This window comes from Squalius cephalus, assembly GCF_949319135.1.
Source record: "Squalius cephalus genome assembly, chromosome: 19".
NCBI lineage: Eukaryota > Metazoa > Chordata > Actinopteri > Cypriniformes > Leuciscidae > Squalius > Squalius cephalus.
The window spans coordinates 29935525-29958442 of record NC_137140.1 but is presented as its reverse complement, the minus strand read 5'-3'; the positions used below and the strand labels follow the sequence as shown (position 1 = coordinate 29958442).

Here is a 22918-nt window from a genome sequence, read left to right as displayed (position 1 = left end):
TATATAAGTAATAATATTATGTATTAATATAAACAAACATTATTGTTGTATGGGAGTTATATAATTTTATTTGATATAAGGTAACATTTTTAAAGAAATAATTATAACACAGTTCACTAATTTTAAGGTTTTATTTAATTTTTACGTTATATTTATAATTCTAGAATGTCAGCCTTTTATTAAGACTTAAGTTTTATCATAACCCAGAACGTTTGTATGACCCTGACATCCATTTATTTTTCTTAATTCTCCACAAATTACAAATTTTACAAATAAAACTAATACTACTACTAATAAAAATAATAAATATTATTATTATTATTTCAGAACTGGAAATATTGTTCATAATAGAAGAGATACTCTCAAGGTAGTGACAAATTATGGAAATTTGTAAATATTTTATTACAAAACTGATGTCGTTATTATAACAGTTTTACAGCTCTTCCATTTCAGACAACATAATCTGGTGCTGTTTTGAGAATATAAAACATGAGTGGAAAATCAGAAACAACACTGACAAGTGTTGGACTAATTTCAACAATCATGCATATTTAAATACAATGTAATTATCCAACACAATGTATTTAATTAGTCACTTTATGATATAACATAAGAACAGTCAGCTGCATTTATTCTTAATGCACATTCCTGAAAGTCCTCATGTTTGTTTGTATAGCACTTTTCACAATACATATAATTTCAAAGCATAATCCCTGAACAATTCATCAGTGCTCATTTTTTCAAAATGCAAACTTTTCAAACCTAGGAATGACCACCTGACTCCATTCTGGTATGTAACACCCACTTTACACAATCCAGTCAATTCATGATAAATAAATTCTCTGTTTTTCTCATTGAATATCCATTGCAATACATCACATTATGAAAGTAAAATGGGTTATGAACAGCGTTTCAGTGTGAGACCCGTGGAAACCAGTTGCATAAACCTAGCCGCTAAGTTAAGACTTAAGAACTAGTCTGACCAACAAGTAATTAGTTTGGGCTAATCAGATTCAAATCAGACCAATCTACCTCTTTATATGACTGGCTTGAAAAATGTATGAAGAAAAAAAATAGATGACTAACTTATAAGACTAGTCTAAGCAGTTGATGCAACCAGCCTCAGCTCTGTGTTCACAGTCTACAGAGAGATTTCTCTTCTTGTAAAGGAAGCGACACCATTCGTTTCATGCTCCTCCTGGAAATCTTTCTCTTCACACACGCCTTTCTCCTGCAGGGAATGGAAAACAAATCATCTTAGAAAAGACAGATCAGAAACTATGAGACCAGACAAAATTCATTTCCTGTAGAAATCACACAAGACACTAAAAACAAACCTAATTATAAACCCCTCTTTATTTTCAAATAACTTAGGTTCTTGAAAAGGCCAAAACCATTAATCACACGAGCCTTTGAGTAGATGGGCCTATAGCAATACACTTCTGATGGTCTCACAAGCTCAAATGCCTCCTCACCAATCACGGAGGAGCATAAAGCATTCTGGTTACCGACAAAGTAGACTTTATTGATTTTTCTTTCTTTGTCTTTCACAATAGAGCGTTTTCACCCCAGCTAACAGGGTTATATATAGCGTTCAGGACCCTTATCTTATTGGAGCAACAGTCCAAACATGGGGTACAATTTGTTTAAGCTCCACAAAGGGGGGCAATTTCATTTGACAGGCCGTTCTGAAACACACACATATGACAACACCCATCAAAAACACACAGATGTGTGTTAAAAAAGCTTTCAGACGTCAGGCCTGAAGCTCAAAAACATAAACAAAATCATAAACATGTTAGAAGCAGAACATCCTTGACCATATCTCTTTCTTTCTCCTCATTCCTCTCTTTCGTCTTCTCGGCTTCCAACATGTGGAAGAACTCCGTCTCTGCACGGGCCACCAGCTCCTCAGTGCTCTCCTCCCCATCCGCCTCTTTGGCCTCGTCCTCTCGGCTCTGTTCGGAGCGGCTGCGTTCCTTCAGGCGCATCTCTCTGTGCCGAGCTTCCAGAATCTTCTCCCGCTTGGTCTCGCGTTCAAACATCTGCAAAAATCAAGGGAAAATACACCCCAATATACAGTCCAGTCTATGACAGATGGATGTACAGTAAATACAAAATTATTTGTACACCCATTTTTTCTTTCCCCTAGGATAACTATTGAAAATGCTTTAAAAAAAGAGCAATCATTCTAGATTTTTTTATATTATAGATTCGGTTACACTTTATTTTAAGGTGTCGTTGTTGCAATGTAATTATACATTTAAGCACTGAGTAATATTAATTAACAACATGCACTTACTATAGGGTTAGGTGTGGATTAGGATTTGGTTGAGGGTTAGTTGCATGTAATTATGCATAATTTACTATTATTACTATGGTAAGTACATGTAACAAATGTAACAAGGACACTGCAAAATAAAGTGTTACCCAGATAATCAATATATATATATATATATATATATATATATATATATATATATATATATATATATATATTGATTAATGTCAACATTTACTAATACATTTTAGGATTAAAAGTTGTATCTGTTAACATTAATTAATGCACTGTGAACTTACATGAACATGAACATTTGTATTAACTAACATTAACAAAGGTTCTTTGTTACTTTGTTCTATTGATCTTTCTCCTTATCAAAGAATCTAAATTAATGTGTCATGGGTTTATCAAGCAGCACAGCTGTTTTGATAATAATAAGAAATGTTTCTTCATATTAGAATGATTTCTGAAGAATCATGTGACACTGAAGACTGGAGTAATGATGCTTTGCCATCACTTGAATAAATGACCTTTTAATATTACAACATTACAGTATTTTTGATCAAATGAATGCAGCCTTTGTAAGCATAAGAGACTTTGTTCAAAAACATGAACAAACCTTACGTGTTCAGGTGTGTTTGTGTCTCACCTCTGAGACCAGGGCTTTCTCGTTCTTCTGCAGTGTGCACAGGCCTGATGAAATCTCCAGCAGTGTGGTGGTTCCCAGCTGAGAGCCACAGGCCAGGTAACGGCCGTTATCCTGCACCCGGATGCTGTACAGGGCTTCATCACAAACCTGTGTGAGAGAAAAAACATACACACACTGAGAATATTTCCTCAAACAGATAACGCTGAAATGTTGAACTGTGAGATGGTTTCAGTACAAGGAGGAGACACTAAGCACCAACTTTGAGGCTGAGAGTGGGGTCGTTCTGTTTAAACAAGATGTCCCACACGTCCAGGGTGCCGTCCATCTTTACTGTGAAGAAGACTGAGGGTCTGACTGGACTCCAACAGCCATCTAACAGATGAGCCATGTGATACCTGGAGAAATAATAGATTAGAAATACTGGCACCTGTGCAAGTTTAACCAAACATCTACACTAATAATTTGGGGTCGGTAAGATTTTTTATTTATTCATGTTTTTGAAAGAAATCTCACCAAGCTCACCAAGGCTGCATTTATTTGATTAAAAAACACAGTAAAAACAGCAGGGTTATTATTATAACTAAAACTAAAACCATAAGATGTTAACTGAAAAAAAATAAAATAAAATAAAAAAAAATAATAATATATATATATATAAAAAAAAAACATTTCAGCTAGTTGCCACAATAAAAATGAATACTAAAATATTATAAATAATAAAAAAAAACATAAAAACTTAAACTGAAATTAAAATTAAAATGGAATACAAAAATAATACAATTTATACCAGTATCTCAATGACACTAAAATATCACTGAAACACAATCATATTGTGAAATATTATTACAATTTAAAATAACTGTTTTCTAATTTAACATATTTTTTAATTCCTTAGATGTCAAAGTTGAATTTTCAGCATTATTACTCCTTCAGAAATGACTCTAAAATGCTGATTTGATGCTCAAGAAACATTTCTTATTATTCTCAATATTGAAAACAGTTGTATAAATAAAGAACAGTATTCATTTCAAATGGAACTCTTCTGGAACAATGTAAAAGTCTTTACTGTTGCTTTTGATCAATTTAATGTGTTGTTGCTAAAGAAAATGTTAACTTCTTAAAAAAATAAAATAAAAAAAAAACCTCTTACTGACCCCAAACTTTTGACTAGTAGTGTACTTGATTTTTCCCCCAAAATTGAACAGAAAATTACTTTTGTAATGCTGTATTTGAACAACGAAACATAAGTTACTTGGTCCACATAATGGAGGACTCCTTGATGTCCTCTGACCAGATGCGCGCGGTCCAGTCAGCCACGGTCAGGAAGTTCTTAGGAAAAAACGGGTTCCTCTGCAGGGCGTAAATGGGACCAAGGTGTCCGCTGTATGTGCATACAATCTTCTCAGCTGGGGTTTTTGCTTTGCGATTGCATGAAACCACAAGACCCTGCTCAGTGCCCACCATGAACTTAGTAGGCTTGTGTAATCAAAAACAAAGGATGTTTAAGAACATCTGTTTCCACAAGGTTTCTTCTTGCACTGGGCCAAAAAAAATAAGAACTGGTCTTACCATAGTGGTCTCAAACTCCAGTGAGATTGCACCAAGGGCATTATCAAGGTTCCACTTCTTACTGGGGTCCAGCACGAGCCTCTCAGTGGGCTCACTCAGCTTACGAATGTCCCACCACAGCACCTGGTGTCAGATGCATGAGCATATTTTATCTCTGAGGACTGCGATGCAAGTCTCAATGACATATTGTGTGGTTTATTTCTTTATTTTTGGACTTATGTGTCATTGCACACAGACCTGACCATCTGTAGAAGCTGAGAAGATGTCCATGCCTGTCTTCGACTGCAGCCAGATGACTTTGTAGACAGGATCTCTATGGCTGTGTTCGATGGTGGACATCTCTACTGGCTGGCTGCCTTTGCGTGTGTCCCAGTACGCTGGTAACGGGGTAAACAACACGGTGGTCATGCATAATTTTACAAAAACAAACAAGGACATTTGTGTTAAATTACACAATGACATCTACAGATGCCATTCCAAAGTACATACTAATTTCAACTATGCATTCAATGCCAAAGGCAATTAGTTCAGCCATTGGACTTTACAAAACAGACACGTCTATCAAACAATATTCAGACAAGGTCAAAGGTACTTTTCTTCCATTAACCATAATTTATTGAGAACTAAAAATGCCCCAAGCGACTGAGGCCAATCTAATTAAGCCACTGAAAGAGTTCATATGGTCATAAGTGTTTTGGTAGCTGGAATAGAAAAATTCAAAGAGATGCTCAGGCGCTAACACCTACCAATTTGTCCATTGTAGCTTCCCCCAACGAGAATGTGTGAATCTTTTGGGTTGTACTCCAGACAAACAAGTGGACATACAGGTTTCAGGGTCATCTCAGGTTTATTGTGATTTTCTGAAGGTGAAAAGATTTTTTTTTTCCTCAATATTGTTTGTTCTTTCTAAGTGTGGCGACTCATTTATATCACAGAAAAATGCAGTTTTTTTATGGCATACCAATGTCCCATATGTAGGAGTCGAAGCTCATGTCATCGGGTGCTTTCTGAAACTCCAGGGAAGAGTAGGCGACAGCAAGTTTATGGTTACCATCGGGGTGCCAGGATAAACTTGTGGCTGTGCGCTTCACTTCATTTGGGTCTCTAGAAAAATGCACAGATACCCAAATTATTAAGTACTATATGACTCAATAGTAATAAGTCTTTTAAGTTTTGTACAGTTGAACAGTAGAGTTCAGAGTAGAGTGTGTGTGTGTGTGTGTGTGTGTGTGTGTGTGTGTGTGTGTGTGTGTGTGTGTGTGTGTGTAAGCTCAAATGTGAACCTCATTGGTTCTCGCACGTTAAGCGAGCATGCTTGAGCTTCCGTTTACCACAACTAATGTGTGAGTTGATGAATGTTTAAATGTGAATAAAAGCCTAAATTCAATTTGTTCAATCGTGTCTCTTCAGAAAATTTGGACTAAACCGCTCAATTCATATGGATTATTTTTAAGATCTCTTTATGAACTTTTTGAAGCATCAAAGTCGTAGTTGCGTAGCTGTCAATGGAAGGACAGAAAGCTCTCAGATTTCATCAAAAAGACCTTCATTTGTGTTTCGAAGATGAACGAAAGTGGAACGACATGAGGGTGAGTAATTAATGACAGAATTTTCATTTTTGGGTGAACTATCCCTTTAAGAAACATTTCTATTTATATATAAATGTTTAAGTGAGCACAGTATTTACCCAAAAAGGCCTAAAAATCTGTTGAAGAGAGAAAATGTTTTATTCATTCACAAAACTTGTGCAAGCGACCTGGCTGATATTGCTCTTATCAGTGTGGTCACCTGAAGACATTGATTGTCTTCGCTGATGGCTCTTCCTCTGATTCCTCCACCACCTCTTCCTCGACCTCATCATCAAAAAAGTCCTGGTAGATGTTAATGGCGTTGTTCTGCTTGCTACAGTGTTCCATGAGCTGCAATGGGCCGAAGTGGAAACTCTTTGTTTTAATAAAGAAGTCAAAAACATGTCTTCTTCTGAGAGGAAGCTCACAATACAGGTTTAAATATAAGCCCAGCACATCATTTCTCGTCTCAGATAAAATACTTTATGGTTAATTAAAGGCACTCACACCAGCAATCTGCATAATCGTGTTCTGATAGTGTTCATCCTTCTCCACTTTCTTCCTGTAGCGGATGGTCGCCTCCACGTCCTCTGGATTGAGATCTTTCGGCCACCCTCCTTCCACATGGTTTATTCCTCGTGACTCTGATTCAAAGCGCTCTGTGTTCACCTAAACAGGACAAGAATTTCATGTTAATGAAAGACTATGATTGAAACTAATTGCTATATGAAAATATTGTAACTCTAATATTACATTTTATGAATCTAGTTTTTTACAAAAAAAAAAAGGTTTTGTGTTCATGGGATTTGTTGCTGTTAAACGCTGGTCTCACCTCATGCTCGGACATTTCCTCTGCGCACTGCATGGAGACATTACACGGATCTCTCACGGTGAAGTTTGCAGCGAGGGAAGGGTCAGGCAGAATGTCCACATGCAGCTCAGCCGGACGGTCTGAAAAGTTACACTGGCGGCCAAACTCACTGCGCTTTTTTGTGTACACGTACACAATCTCCATCTTAGCTAAAGGTAAGACAAGTTACAAGATTTTCATGATCAAATGCGCATTTTTACACATTTTAACCAGTTGTGGGTTAAAAATTATAGGCTAAATGTTTTGTTTTCACTAGTTAATTCAATGGTCCAGTGGGGTGACAAATTAATAAAAAATAAAAAATACTAATATGCCTTACATTTCCTCAATTAGCTGAAATTGTTCTAGAGGAATTATAGCATGTCACACCCACTTACTGATGACAAAACCAAGCTGGTGGTTATTATTATTTATTTATTTTAATACAAATTACACCAATTAATGTAGCCATTTCTATAATTATTATAAATAAAGATTTAATATTTTTGGATTAAAATAGTTTTGGAGGAATTATATGTCACACCCACTTACTGATGAGAAAATCAAGCTGAAAATCTGAAAACAAACATTTTATGTTGTAATGATAAAAACAATTAAATGTTTTACAGTGAAGTATTTTAGATTATAATACTAAGCACCAAAGATGATCTGCTTACTAAACTAGACAAAAAAAGTAATAAAATCTGATCAGAATCATTTATGATAGGAGCACCTCACCTCCCTCTCTTTCCTTTGTTGTAGTTGTAGTAACGTTTTGCTAAATTACAAAAACACAATTCCTGAAAAATGTATATATATATATATATATATATATATATATATATATATATATATATATATATATATATATATAAAATATTGGGATTGAAAGTATTATGGGAACGTTACTTTTAAATGTATCTTATGTAACGTTTAAAAGAACATTAATCGAACGCCCAACTAAAATGCTTCAGAAAAAACGTTCCATGACATTTTTGTGTTAATGTGTTGATGACGTTACAGAACTTTAAACGAACGTTCTATTGACGTTGCTAGAAGAACTTTAGTTCTTAACTTTGAGAGAACCTTGCCAGAGAATGTTAGCCAAAGTTCTGAGTGAGAACGTCTCCTGTCAGCTGGGTTAACGTTACTGTTACTGTTAGGGAAGTCCAACCAAACATCAGCACACCCATATCATAAGGTCTAAAGCTGTGTCAAAAGTTTTGGAAAGACTTCCAGAGCAGTACACGTATCCATCTATGACAGGCACCCTTTTAAAGTTAAACTCTTTCAAAATAAGACATAGATTTAATATTACCTGATTTTGTGACGCTTTCTGGGTTTCGATGGTTTTAGTGGTTCACTGGTCTGTAGTTTACCGTAACCTAGCAGCGGTGGCGCAAGTGACGTCACGTTTGCATGCATACTTTTACTCTCTAGTGCTAATAATATCAATGGTAAAAAATACTAATAGCAACTAATGCTACTTAGAAATGTACACGTAGATATAAATGCGCTATTTTATAATGTTTCACTCGCATATGAGATGAACAGTTGACTGTTTTGTTTTACCTCAGGCTCTCTGCTCTTCTACTGAAGTTCGACAACAGGGCCAGTAGAGAGCGCCATGTAACAACACTCATAGGGTTCAACGAGAAAAGCACCATTAAAACTATTTTTCAGGAATTATTCGAAACATAAGAGGGGTTAAATAAACAGTTTCAGTTTATTATTTCATTATCATTCATTTAGTTTTAAGCGAGGCATATTTGTGGCTAGATCTCAGCTGCCTTATTTAGTCCAAAAACAAATGTTAGCTATATAAGACAGATCTTACCATAACATTGAACTGTATTAATTCACAGGACAAGATAGCCTATTATTATAAACGTCATGTCGGGTCAAGTTGTCATGTAATAAAAATGTATTAACACTTGTAAAACGGTTTGATACTCTTGTACACTATCATTTACATTTTTTTTTTAGTTTTCTAATTGTTTTGAGGTTTACATTTGCAAAGCCCAAAATAGTCTGTTTTATGGAAAGTAATATTTCCCAATTTAGTTTGAAAAACTGCCCTATTTGCCAAGACATGTGCTTGTATATAAATATTATATACATTCCAAAATAAAAGTTTTCACTCAAATCACTCAATTCAGTTCAAAATGGTTTTATTATATCCATGTTTCTGTCTTCTAAGTTTGACAGAAATCAAGCACCACCTCACTGTCTGCAACAGTGTTATTCATGCACCCCAATTATTAAAATCAATTGTTTTAAAAACACTATATGCAATAAACCAGATGGAAGCCACAATCAATCTCAAACAAGGACACGGTGTACAAGCATCTGTCCAAGTAGCTGATTTTATCAAACAATATACTGAGAATGGCACACAAGAATGGAGCAAAGAAATACAAATAATCACACATCTGTTTCCATACAGGTTATTTACAGCTGGTCAAAAGGTTAATTCAAAGCATATGCGTTGCTGCATGGGAGAAAGTTGGCTCAGTGTGCTTTCTACACTTGGTACGAAAAGAAGGTCTGAGATTTTAAGTTCCAGGTAAAATGACCCCTCATTTTGTGCTTGCTGGAAATGAGGTGAAAATCTCTCTGGATGTTAGAAACATCATTTGTGGTACAAAGTGACTGTGTTTGGTCACTGTAAACCCAAAGTGATCATGTTGTGCTTTAAGATGCCTCTATGAATAAAACAAACAGAAAAGCTTTTATTCTCCCTCTTTGTCCCATCCCTGCTAATACAAAGTGGGAACTCACTGAATAAAGCAATGAAAGGGAATGAAAACAAAGGCTTTAGAGGCACAAAACATGCTTCCATTCTTGGCACATAAGACATTTAGAAAACAAAATATTCACTTCAAAATAAGATAAAAGGCATTAGTATCTGTACAGTTAGCCATCATAAAAAGTGATGACATGTTCATGAAGTTCACAATGCACAGTAGCTAAAAAACTTAAAACAACTTTTCACGAGCAACAATTGCTTAGAAAAGTACCTAGCAAAGGGTTACTATGTTGACACTAGCAATGCTGTACACCATGTAGGACTATATGTCCAATGGACAGAATATTGATACTTCAACCAGTGTCCACACTTATATGTACAAACTTTAATATGACAAATGGGTAACCTTTAGAAGGTCATGTACTCTGGTCCAAAAAAAAAAAAGAAGAAAGGGTCCTACTTAATATTAGGTGTCTTTAACTTCTATGTACTATGTATTATATATTATAATACTTTTTTTTTTAGCAGTCTCGTTAACTAAAATTACAAGTAAAATAATAATAGTATATAAATACCGGTATACTAATATAAAATAATAATATATAAGTAATGGTAACAGTTTATTTTACAGTGTCCCTGTTACACATTGTACATGTAGTTACAAACAGTAATGTAAGCATAGTTATAAGCAACTAACCCTAAACCTAATTATATATTAATTACATGTAGCTAATTAATATTACTCAGTACTAAATTGTATAATTACACCGTAACAAGGACACCTTAAAATAAAGTGTAACCTATATAGTAAATACTACTAAAGTAACACTGATTGTTAGGTAGTACTTATTGTGCTCATGTTGTTTTGCACAACACTTTTGCTGCTTCTGAGGTGGGATACGGATACGTATTGGGACAGGTTTTGTGGTATAGTTAGGTTTAAGGGGTAAGCAAAGGGTCAACAGTGTAATAGATGTAATTACAGAAATGAACAACAGATGCAATTTCATGCAGGTATTTAAATAAATACAATGCAAAAATGTATGTACACAATAAGTGCATTGCATCAAATGAATCATTTAAATGTTAGTACATAGTAGTTAAAGACACTTAATATAAAGTGGGTCCAAAATAGTTTTTGTAACCCACACTGAACAGTTTCTGCACTCGAAAGGCAATAGGGAAGGCCAACAGTCTATTTGATGAAAAATATGATGTAAACATACAAATAAAAGATTATTAGAGAGAGGATATTTCAGAAACTCACAAATGTGTCAGTAGTGAGGGAAAAGATGCATTGCACCATCAGAATAATCGACAAACACACACATACATGCACGCACCCATATGGACACACACAGAGTGCTTCTAAAATCATGTTCTCCTCTCAGACTGTGGTCCTGTAACACAAATAAAGATGCGCACACATGCTGGCGTGAGTGTTTTCCATGTGTCCATATTTCCGGCGTGTAAAGAGTCACACCAGACAAAACGTGTGCATGGCAGAAGAAAACGCATCAGTTCTACGCTCGGAAATCCTCCCCAAAGTGTCTGATCTGGTCTTCGGTCATGGAGAGGTAGGTGGCTCTCATGGTTGGAGAGTACTGGGGAGAACAGCAACACAGGAGTCACAAACTCACACTATCTAGATGGACAATTCAAGCAAACGACGACTATTTTCAAGAGTGAAATGAAAATGAACTACACTTTTTGTTTGTTGTGGACTAAAAGTCTTTACTATGGTAGCTTGTTTCCACCAAAGAATAAAAAAAAATTAACAAAAAAGGTAATTACACCTTCTCACAATAACATTTCTTCTCGCAATTCTGATATATACACTTGCAAATAAAAGTTATAAAGTCAGAATTGCAAGATAAAAACTCATAATTGCAATGAAGATGTCAGATTTTTTGTCTCTTCAAATTGTGAGTCCGCAATTCGACTTTATATCTCACAATTCTGGCTTTTTACTAAGAATCGAGAGAGAAACTTGCAAGTTCTAAAGTCAGAATTGGGATATAAACTCGCAGCAGCAAGAAAAACATCAGTTTTTGTTCTGAGAATTGCGAGTGGCAATTCAGATTTTATAAATTCAATTGCGAGTTTATATCCAGCAATTCTGACTTTTTCCTCTCACAATTGCAAGTTAAATGGCCCCGTTTACATCTGGTATTAACGTTTGGTCGATCGGATCACAAGAGGACGACGCTAAATACAGGTGTAGATGGGGTCTAAAACTTTTTGAGCTTGTCCAATGTTGGACCACTTCCAGAGGTAGCCGGAAACAAAAACTGATTGCTTTCATAGTGTAAACGTTCATGTGGTCCAATGCGTTCGAACAGCCACAAAAGCCTACTGACATACTGACTTATGTCACAATACTGAGAAAGAGAATTACGAGACAAACTCACAATTGCAAGAAAAAAGTCTGAATTGTGAGCTAAAAAGTCACAATTACCTTTTTTAATTTTATATTCCCTGGACGAAACAAGCTTCCATAAGATTACTGATGATGCCAAGGCAGGTTTTTTAGATAGTTAATATCCAAAAGACTGTAATTTTGTCATAGTTTACTAATCATCATGTCGCTCTAAACCTGTATAAAGTTTTCAGGCGACAAAAGGGTCCTAAAGGCATGCTAGTGACCAGACAACACTACAATTAGACATAGAATTACAGAAAAAATGTACATTCTGACCTCCTAACAATAGGGGGCGTGCTCTATATAACTCATCTGTGTCTAACATACAACATGTGTGGGTGTGTCTATGAGGAATTGAGGATCCATGCCAGGAGTGAAAAAGGGAAAAACCACCCAAACAAAATTTATTATAAAAACAAGGGATGAAATAACAGAAAAATTGGGGGGAGGATCAGTGAACAGAGGGACTGGGACAATAATACTGCAATCATACAGCAACTTACGCGGTTTATATATGGCTGAGAGTAAAGCTCCAAAAAGAATTGTTTTTTTGTTGTTGTTGTTGGTGTTTTTTTTTTTTTTTTTTTTTTTGAATAAGAAAAATAAGAACAGAAACATACAAACAGAGAAACATACAAACAAACAAAGAAAAAAACGTAAAATAAGCTATTAGCAGAAGACAGTACAAAACCACTAAAGAGCAAATAGAATATTAAGAATAGAAATAATCATGGTAAGAGATTAAAGTCAACATGAAATCAAACTTCAGCCCAATCTTAATACGTGTGTGGTCTAATTTTTGTTATGATGAGCACAGATGAATTGTGAACAATAACATCAGGATTAAGTACTAAGCAAGTACACTTCTGTTCAACCAATTTTTTGTGTTTTTAAGTTGATGCACCTCTTGACGGAAATAAATGTTGTAATGTTATTTCCATCAAGTCGTGCATACATTTATGGTAAAGATCTTGTATTGACAATGAGTCCAGCACTCTGTAAAGTCGTCTCCAGCACATCACAAAGACTTTCAATGAATTTAAGCTCTGGACTCAGACGTGTATCAACTCATGTGTGAAAATGATTATTCATGCTCCCTCATAACCATTCTTTCACAACTGGAGCCTGATGCATCTTGACATTGTCATCCTGGAAAATGACCATGATGTGTCTTCCTACATGGTTGTTTAAGAAATGAAAAGCTACACACTCCATCAATTAGGGTTAAAATAACTGTTGCCAAACATGCTAGAAACATAATAATCACTGCAATAATGATCCAATCATTTGGGCCGGGCAGAGTGTCAGTTTATTTCAAAATGAAATTTATTCCAGTGATGGCAAAGCTGCATTTTCAGCATCATTACTCCAGTCTTCAGTGTCACAAAAAGAACAGCATTTATTTGAAATATAATTTATTTTTGTAACATTATAATATCTTTACTGTTGCTTTTGATTAACTTAATGTGTACCTGTATTATTTAAAAAAATCTGATCCACCCAAAACTTTTGAACAGTAGTGTACAGATGATCAATTTGGATTTCATGTAGACTTTAAAATATTGTGTCCTTGTTTTGAAAAAAAATAAAAAAATAAATAAAAAGGTTAAATCTTTAGTGTAAATTATTGATAATGTGTAAACATGAGTGTATGTGTGGTCATGAGAAGGACTGGACCTCTGGAGCCCAACGCACCGAAGGAGGAGGAGATCCCCTCCCGATCAGAGGCACGTTCTCATAGCGTGGGTTTCCACCAAACAGGGCAGACTGGTTCCTGACAAAACAAGACAGTGATGAATGAAAAGATAAAGAGATGGGGAGAGTTCAAGTCAGACTGAGGAGGAATACAGGAAATAAGTATTTTAAAAGTAATACAGTGAACTTCATCTAATATTCCTTTAAGAAAGGAAAAGCAATCAAACATCTCCCCTTCACTACATGCAATAGTTATTGAATGAAGCTGTCACACAATATTCAGACGCATCCATCTGAAAACAGGAAATCAGAGAATATGAAAAAGAATCAATCATGTTTAAAGGGCGACTCTTACATATATTCTGACAGGGGTGCGTTGGACACGGCCTGTGTTGGAGGGTGCAGGCTGGTCTGGCTGCCCATGCTGCTACTGTAGCTGCAGAAGCTGTGCATGTTGCCCTGGTGTGAATGGTGGGACGTTATTCGTCGACTCTGAGGGTTAAATGGGTCCCCGTCATCGATGTCATCGTAATCTCTATCTCTGTGGAGAGAGAAAGAGAAGCATTGCATGCTATACACTAACATTCAAACATTTTATTTTAATATTTGATACATTTAATCCTGCTTCTGGAGATATTTATTCATGCAAAGGCTCTAACAGACCTGCCTATAACTTTCAACCGACTCCCAAAGAACTTAATTAGCTAGTTTATGGATGTTTGATTAGAGTTAAAGAGATAGTTCACCCAAAAATTTTAATTATGTCATCATTTACTCACCCTAATATTGTTCCAAACTTGAATGAATTTCTTTCTTCTGGTGAACACAAAAGAAGATATTATGAAGAATATGGGCAACCAAACAGACTCAAAGCCCCATTGACCTCCATAGTATGGAAAAAAAAATACTATGGAAGTCAATGGGGTCCATCAACTGTTTGGCTACTGACATTCTTCAAAATATCTTCTTTTGTGTTTAGCAGAAGTAAGAAATTCATACAGGTTTGGAACAACTTAAGAGTGAGTAAATGACAGTTTTTATTTTAGGTGAACCATCCCTAAAAGGGTTTTTAGGTGAACCATCCCTTTAAGTGCACTGTAGTCAATGTGTGTGAATGCATCATAATGCATTCTGTGTGTGTGTTGTACCTGTTGGCGATCTGTCGCCACGCTCTCGGTATGGCGCACAGCATGACGGAGAAGGCACAGGCCGCCAGCAGAGAGAACAGACAGAGATACAGTAACCCCTCCACACCATCATAACACACACCTATCAGCGCGTCCAGGTAGTCCTGCAAACACACACATGCCACAAGAGATTAGATCCATTTTACTAATTGTGGAAATCTCATTAATCGCGCAGCATCATATTAGACAGAAGCGGGTGTACCTTATTGAGTCCTCGGCAGTCTAGAAGAGCAGTGAGCTGATGTAAACTGGCCTCTGAATTATTCAATAGATGCTGAATGCTCAATAAATCCCTCTGAAAAGAACCACATTTTAACCAAAAATTGTATATAGCTTCTTTCATTCACCAAGAAATGAAATAGCATAATCTTGGATTAATATTAAAATTAAGAATTTTTGTTAGTTTGAAAAGTTAGTTTGTCTGTGTGTCTATGTGTCTGTGTCTATGTGTCTGTGTGTCTGTGTCTATGTGTCTGTGTGTGTGTGTGTGTCTGTGTGAAAGGTGACCTATACATACATACTTCTTTTTTTTTTTTTTTTTTTTTATTTACTCAAATATTATTTTGTTTGAATTAATTTTAGACTATGTAAGGTATACAATGCAAGCTATTTTGGGTAAAATTGCCAAATGCATAAATGTAAATTTAATAGCACAGTCTGTATGTCCTCAGGCACACTCACCTCAGCTGTGGGGAACAGAGGCACTGCAAACTGCAGGAGACCCTGTATCTGGATCTGCATGGTGGTCAGCGATCTCTGGAAGACAGTCAGCGACTGCAAAACAAACTAATTCAGGATCAGTTTGTTTTGTTTAAGGGCAAAGTTAACAAACTAAACATCAACAGTTCACACATCACAGGTTTGGTTCGGTTCGGATGTGCAGTTCCACTCCCTACCAGCAGAGTGAGAAACTACACCATCCACAGATACACAGAGCTGGTCTCACTACAGTCAGCTCTCAAATCTATATAAATGATAATATGCATATATATTATGATTCTATTATGATTATATGTATATAATTTGTATATATTATATACATTTTGTTATGAAATATGACCCAGGCTTTTGTTCACAGGATTCACCAGCAGGTGGAACATCAGATGAACATCTAAAACCTGATTAAATAAATCTACTTTATTTGTACTATTTTCACCCTCTTGTCTTGATGAGAAAGTGATTAAATTCACAGTGAAAACGTATCTCCATTCCAGACAACACATGAAAAGAGAAGACAAGAGAGGCAAGGAACAGATAATGAAAGAGAATTAAAAAAAGAAGTGACAGAACGAGAGACTGTGTGAGTCTGAATAAAGACCAATTAGATATTTAACAAAGATGAGAAAAAGAACAGAACACAAATAGATTGATTAAATAAGGTTAGAAATACCAGATATTCATCTAATTACAGGAACATTGTCATACATTAAGTGCTGATGATGCTTTCCTTTTCTCCGTGACAACTCTATTGATCTGAGAGAGATATCTACAGTTACTCTGTTAAAGCAAGTCAAGCTGAACTGCAGCAAGCTCAGATGTAGGACACTGGCCTTTTACTGCCTGACCTAAAAACCCTGAGAGATGCTGAGAGACAGAAGTGAGGGAGAAAGACAGAGTCAGGGAAAGGGTAAAGTACGAGAAGAGGGAGATCGACGATAAGTCAGTTGCAGTTTGGAATTGAGAACTGATTCCTATTGGACGTTTCAAAACCTAAATACCGTAGAGAGCATTTTAGGCATCACAGGCACACTTTTGTGGGCAAACAAGGGCAAATTTTAAGGAAGCATGAAAATTATCCTTTGCAGAGAAGACAATCCCATAATGCATTGTGATGGGCAGAGTAAAAGAAACCATCTAATAATAAAGCGAGAGAAATGTTTATTACAAATTTAATTATAATTCAATCAATATAGAAAGTTATTAATAAAAATTATTATTTTACCAAACACTTGTGTGTGCTATGTATTTCTATGCCTTTTCCAAAATTGGTCACTCATGAGGTTTCATTTAAGTTCCTATTGCCATGAAAAATATTAATTATGATTCACAACGTTGCAGTCTGAAATGAACGTGATGAGAAAGAATACAAAAGATAATACATGCAAGTGTTTCAATTGCATTGCTTAGTGTAAACAAGCGTACTCCGATATGTGAACAAATGACTCTTATGAACCGCTTCTTTTTAATGAATCAGCCATTAAGAGACAATTAAGTTTTTAAGTGGTGTAATGACTCACTCGCTCACTAAAATATGGTTCTTTGATTTAAAAAAAAATCTTGATTTCTCTAAAGTAGTAAAAGATTTGCAAGGAAATCAGTATTGTTCAGTAAAATGAGAATAAAAAAAAGCATCAATAGATTCCTTTTGATTCACATCGATACAGGGGATCATTTTTGGTGAGGAATTAAAGAACATAAAAAGTGCAATTGACCATAGTACCTGCTGAAACGGGTTGGGGAGAGTCTGGCTGCAGTACAGGTAATAATGCACAATATCTAGAAAAGAAGAAAGAGTGCATTACGAACAGCATGACATACAGAATTTTCTTCTGGTTATCATTAAGATTAAATGCAATTTCTGATGCATGACATCCACTATAATAGACACATGTCTAGAAGCCATTTTTAACCATGCAGGCTGTGGCGTGATATTCATTTTGAGTTGATCTACTCCTTTAAGTCTTGCGAGCTATGAAAAAGCAGCCTCTGAGGAATGAATTTTTCCTCTGGGATGCTGCGTCCTCGAGCACCTGAGGGAGCTTCTGTCTGTCTGGTAGTGCAGAAACATATTATGGCTGAGAACAGGATTTAAAGTTACATAATCACAGGAATGGCCATTTTACAGATGTATTCAGTCACAGTGATTATGGAGCAGGATTAAAGGTCGCTCAGATTAACCCTTTAAACTATTCAAGCACTTGATAGTGTAAAAATGCCATTTCATGCAAATGTGTTCACTGAAGAACCATAATCCCCATTCATTAAAAGAGATTAAATGAACAGGCCATGACTGTGTGTGTGTGTGCGTGCGTGTATGTGTTCATGTCTGTATTTTTCAAACAAAAATACATTTAGAATAAGAGACACACTCACCTGAGCTGATTACGTCTTTTGTTTGGTTCATTAGAAATTTGTCTGGTGCAACACAGAAATCACTTGTGCCCTAGACCGCAAAAAACACATATAAAAGAAAAAAAATCTGCAATTATTATTTTTTTTAATGCCTTTGATTACTACTGTCTTCAGACTCACATGATCCTTCACAAATCAATCTAAAATTAGTGTCACAACTGAACACAATTGTGCTGCTTGACATTTTTGTAGAAAGTTCAAAAGAACTGCATTTATTTGAAATTTACAATGTAAAAGTCTTTCCTGTCACTTTTGATCAATTTAATGCATCAATGCTGAATAAAAGTATTAATACATTTAAACATTTAAAAAATGTAAACCTTTCAATTGTAGTGTATATATACTCAATAAATATTACTCAATAAATATATAGTTAAAAATGCTTGTATAGTTAATGCAGGATGTTTGGTGCAATGGGTGAAGGGACTTAAATCGACACAGACAGGAAGTATACACAGGTGCAAACACACACTCATATACTGTAGACTCAGAGGTAAAAAAAAACAGCTATATGTCAGACAGGAGTGAATGTACAACAAAAGTCATCACAGACTGCACACATACTGTGTAGGCACCAGGAAGTGGAGTTGCAGTACAGATACAATGGTGAAATGTCTGTCTAAGGAAAAAACAGTCATGCAGAAACCTCACGCACACTCTCTATCTGCACATCCTCAGGCGGTGAAAGAAGATACATTTCTGTCAACAACAAATTTGCATTCAGTGATGACATAATTGTTCCATTCTACCAGGAGAGATTTCTCTGACAAGGCAACAAAAAGACCCAAATGAAGAAACAATGACAGGACAGAAAATAAATAAATAAATAAATAAATAAATAAATAAATAAATAAATAAATAAATAAATAAATAAATAAATAAATAAATAAATAAATAAATAAATAAATAAATAAATAAATAAATAAAATATTCAGAAGTCTGTCTTTCTATTTGAAATTCCTCAGGTGCAAAGAAACCTAGGCCTTTATCACATGGTGACTCATTAGGAGCCTTTATTTTTCTTCAGTAATACACATCTATCAACTTTAAAACATCCCCCTCATCCTGTCTCAGAGCAAGGAAGTTTAAAGTCAAGTCCACAACTCCTAAGGCTCAATACCTTATGTTATGCATTAATTCATTAGCCATGAAGACAGGATCAAAGCCCTATGTGTCTGTGTCTAACGCCTGCAGGAACGATGAGTTCATTACAGCGAACTGAGCGTGTCCACTGATGCTGAAGAGGTGGTACATCAACATCTCTCTCTTAATGAGCTGATAGGGGAAATATTTGCAACCTGGGTGTATAAACTAAATTAGTCACTCAGAGAATCATAAATCGGTATATCTGTAACCAGAACATGCGGTGTGCCAATGAGTGTGTATTTCAGTGTTTACATATGAAATTATTAATAAAATAATATTTCTGTAACATTACTTTTTTTTTTTTTAAATAGCACATAATCAGATCATAAATCAAATTTTAGTTTAAAGCAGAATTTGCTTGTAATATTAGTTTGTTTTTTAACATAACCAGTAAAAATAGCACAACGGAAAGTTTCCATTCTTTGTTATGTCTGAGTCCCATTCTCTCTCTCATATCATATTCAATTGAAGCTGCAAACTCACATACATATACATATATATTCTAACTTGAGTTGTGAGTTTGTAGGCTACATATTGCTCTGGACTGTGTACACTAGATTCAGAGGTGGGAGAACAGTGGTGCAGGAAACACTTGTGTATTTGGAAAGATTGGCAAGTATAACACATAAACAGTATTTTCTCACACAGAAAAATCTCCCTTTAAAACACACGCACGGCTAAAAGTTCTGCTAACATACTCTTCCTTACTGATACTATTGATTTTTCCATATTGTTTGCTTTCTTGATGGATATAATTGGTTTGTGGGTAACTGTTTAAATGCACTCATAACCTGCCAGTTAGAGTTATAGTGAGTGAATAAGGGGATGAGTGATTGAGAGAAATTGTTCAAAATAGAAAACAGAGGGGATAATGATATAAGATAAAATGCTGTTTTTAATTGAGCTATGAGATCTTCCCTGTAGTGTGCTGGGAACTTTTGACAGAGTTCTGAGCCTAAAATAAGATAAAAAAGATATGATCAGCTCATCCACACAGCCAGGTTTTATGCAATCAATTTGATTTGCAATGTACTAAACTCTTCTAGGCTGTCAACAAAATGTTGTTTTGGAAGTAATGTCTGAATTAAAACAGTCACCGGGTCTTTTTAACTGAAGGTGGGCCTACATTCCTCCACTTCTACTTAATATGCATGCCGTCATATTAAGCGTTGCAAAAAAGAGATTTGGACAATGCTTTTGAGGAGCTCAGTAGTTCAAAGTTTGACAAATTGTATAACTAATTGTATTTCTTTTCATACCCAAAAGGACAAAACAGCAGATTCCTCTCCCACTATTAGTGTACAACACAAAGAAAAGGTTATGAGGTTTGGTTTTACTAAACTGGAAAATATCAGAGACCATGTGGGAATCGTAAAATAAGAGAAATCCAACAGTGGTTTTACATTCCTTGCACTTTCTTTTATTTCCCACTCCTTCATTGATGTGGTTTAACAAAATCTTTCACATTTTACTCTTTCCCCAATAAACACATAAACCACAGTGATTTTGATAGCACACACACCCACATCAAACGCAATAAAATGGAAGTTTATCACGTCCTTCAGGCAAGCAGACAGCAGTTGACTAGTATTTGTCATGCTTTGCCACATAAACAAGCTTTTGATAGAGATGGACTCACAGTGACCCGCCTCAAGTGCATATCAAAACCAAATAACGTCACAAACACACTATGATATGACATGCAGTGTTCAGGATGGAAATGCTGATAATGTGTTTGTCTTGAATTCTCCATATGTGACACTGGACCACAAAACTTAAGGGTACATTTTTTAAAATTGAGATTTATAGACCACATGAAAGCTGAATAAAATAAGCTTTTCATTGATGTATGTTTTTTTTTTTTTAGGATAGGACAATATTTGGTCGAGATACAACTATTTGAAAATCTGGAATCTGAGGGTGCAAAACAATCTAAACATTGAGAAAATCGCCTTTAAAGTTGTCCATTTCTGTTGGCGATTTTGCTGCATTCACTCACAAAAATATATTTTTGATATATTTAAGGTAGGAAATTTACAATATATCTTAATGGATCATGATCTTCACTGAATATCCTAATGATTTTTGGCATAAAAGAAAAATAGATAATTTTGACCAGTACAATGTATTGTTGTCTATTGCCACAAATATACCCGTGCGACTTGTGACTGGTTTTGTGATCCAGGGTCACATATCTCAGATAATAACCTGAACCAAATCACTGATTGTACAACAGGCTTGTTGGCTGATACTCACCACTGCAGTGGCCACATCAGCTCCGAGAGACGCCCAACTCAGTATCAGAGTCAGAACCCCGAACACCATCATCCTGCACACACACCATAAATAATACAGTATGATAAACAAATTCGGTTCTGTGCTGGGTCGCCACTTGACGCCCAATATAAAATCTAGCCGAGAAACCAGTTCAGAATTAAAGTGTGATGATATGGGTGTTAAAGCACTTAATTGTCATAAAACAAATGGAAAATAATGCAAAAAAAATGTTAAAGGCACAGTATGTAATTTTCACGCATTTTCAAAGCAATTACAAAGGTGTAGCTTGATGACGCTGTTGAGGAGCATGAAATGATAGGAGTAGTCGTCTTTGCCTCCACTGCCAAGGGAAATCAATCCGCGGGACTCACAAATCAGTGGATTAGATAATGAAATTTTTTTGAATAAAAATAATTTATCATTTTACTTCATTCTAATGAATTTTCCACCAGTAACAATGTTTAATGCTAAATTACTACTCATAAAAGTGAGTTTATTTGTCAAATGAACTGGTGTTCAAAACAATACATAATAAAAGTACATTTGAACGTACCCACAGCATTAGCAAAAAGGCTGATTTATGTTTAACACATACTGTATTTAATCACACTTGTTCACCAGACTTGCGTTAGGAAATGCCACACCGATATTGATCCTTGTTTTATTTATCTTCTTGTCCAAAACTCTTCTTCACCCATACGTTTACGTTTCTTGGAGTTATCTTTGGCGACAGAACCTGCTGCAAACTATAATGAATAATCGTGGTCCACGACAGCAGAGTGGCGTGCTAGATGGTACAACTACTACTTCGGCATTTTTTCATGAGACTCACTGTGTTGCCAAGGTTTCTACGGCAGTAAAAGCGGAAACCGAGGATAAAGCTGACATGGACAGGCGACGCAATGAGGAGGGATGTTACACTGGTTGAAATTGAGAATTTCTCTTGATTTAAACATTGTTGGAAACATTTGGGATAATGTATGTACACAAGTGAACAACATATATAACACTGCGCTGGTGGTTTTTAAATATTTGAATGCATAAATCTTACATATTGTTTCCCTAATAGTGCAATGCATTTTTTTATGTAAAAATAAGAAGCTATTTTTGTGGAGAAATGGCCTTGTTTTGGTGAGATTCAATCAAGCGTACATATAGCACAGTTTGTGCTTTGTGTTTGTGTCCATTTGGGTGGACAGCACCAATCTTGGCCGACTGAGCTTATTCCACAGATTTTGTCCCTCTCTCTAAACAATGGTTTTGTACCATACACACCATCATTGAGCTCAATTTAAAATATAACATAATCCTTATGTTTCTATAAGACTGCAGAACACTTCCAATGCTTTACTTTATATTGAGCATGACAGCAGGCATTCTCTGTTCAGAAATG

At 35.5% G+C, this 22918-nt stretch overlaps 2 protein-coding genes across 7 annotated transcripts in view; both read right to left on the bottom strand.

Moving 5' to 3' along the window:
• Positions 1-560: 560 nt before the first annotated feature.
• dnai2b (dynein, axonemal, intermediate chain 2b) lies at positions 561-8312 on the bottom strand. The gene is made up of 13 exons (XM_079852229.1): positions 8236-8312; positions 6900-7087; positions 6575-6736; positions 6288-6418; positions 5461-5603; positions 5246-5359; positions 4737-4876; positions 4500-4622; positions 4183-4406; positions 3190-3325; positions 2931-3077; positions 1821-2045; positions 561-1231 (listed from the first exon to the last, which is right to left on the bottom strand). The coding sequence occupies exons 2-13, from the start codon at positions 7080-7082 to the stop codon at positions 1142-1144; spliced, it is 1818 nt and encodes a 605-aa protein (XP_079708355.1). The 5' UTR covers positions 7083-7087; positions 8236-8312; the 3' UTR covers positions 561-1141.
• Positions 8313-9079: 767 nt separating this feature from the next.
• The window catches only part of ttyh2 (tweety family member 2), a 53087-nt gene continuing 39248 nt past the window's right edge, over positions 9080-22918 (bottom strand). Inside the window, exons 6-15 of one of the 6 annotated variants that reach the window (XM_079851444.1) lie at positions 21505-21577; positions 18064-18133; positions 17411-17466; positions 15652-15756; positions 15173-15265; positions 14932-15074; positions 14139-14324; positions 13784-13862; positions 12592-12618; positions 9080-11270 (exon numbers count right to left, since the gene is read on the bottom strand). In XM_079851444.1, the coding sequence (XP_079707570.1) occupies positions 11190-11270; positions 12592-12618; positions 13784-13862; positions 14139-14324; positions 14932-15074; positions 15173-15265; positions 15652-15756; positions 17411-17466; positions 18064-18133; positions 21505-21577 (913 nt within the window). In that variant the 3' untranslated portion in view covers positions 9080-11189. The remainder of the gene's footprint in view (positions 11271-12591; positions 12619-13783; positions 13863-14138; positions 14325-14931; positions 15075-15172; positions 15266-15651; positions 15757-17410; positions 17467-18063; positions 18134-21504; positions 21578-22918) is intronic. The other 5 variants (XM_079851446.1, XM_079851445.1, XM_079851447.1 and 2 more) reach the window with 5 other exon arrangements.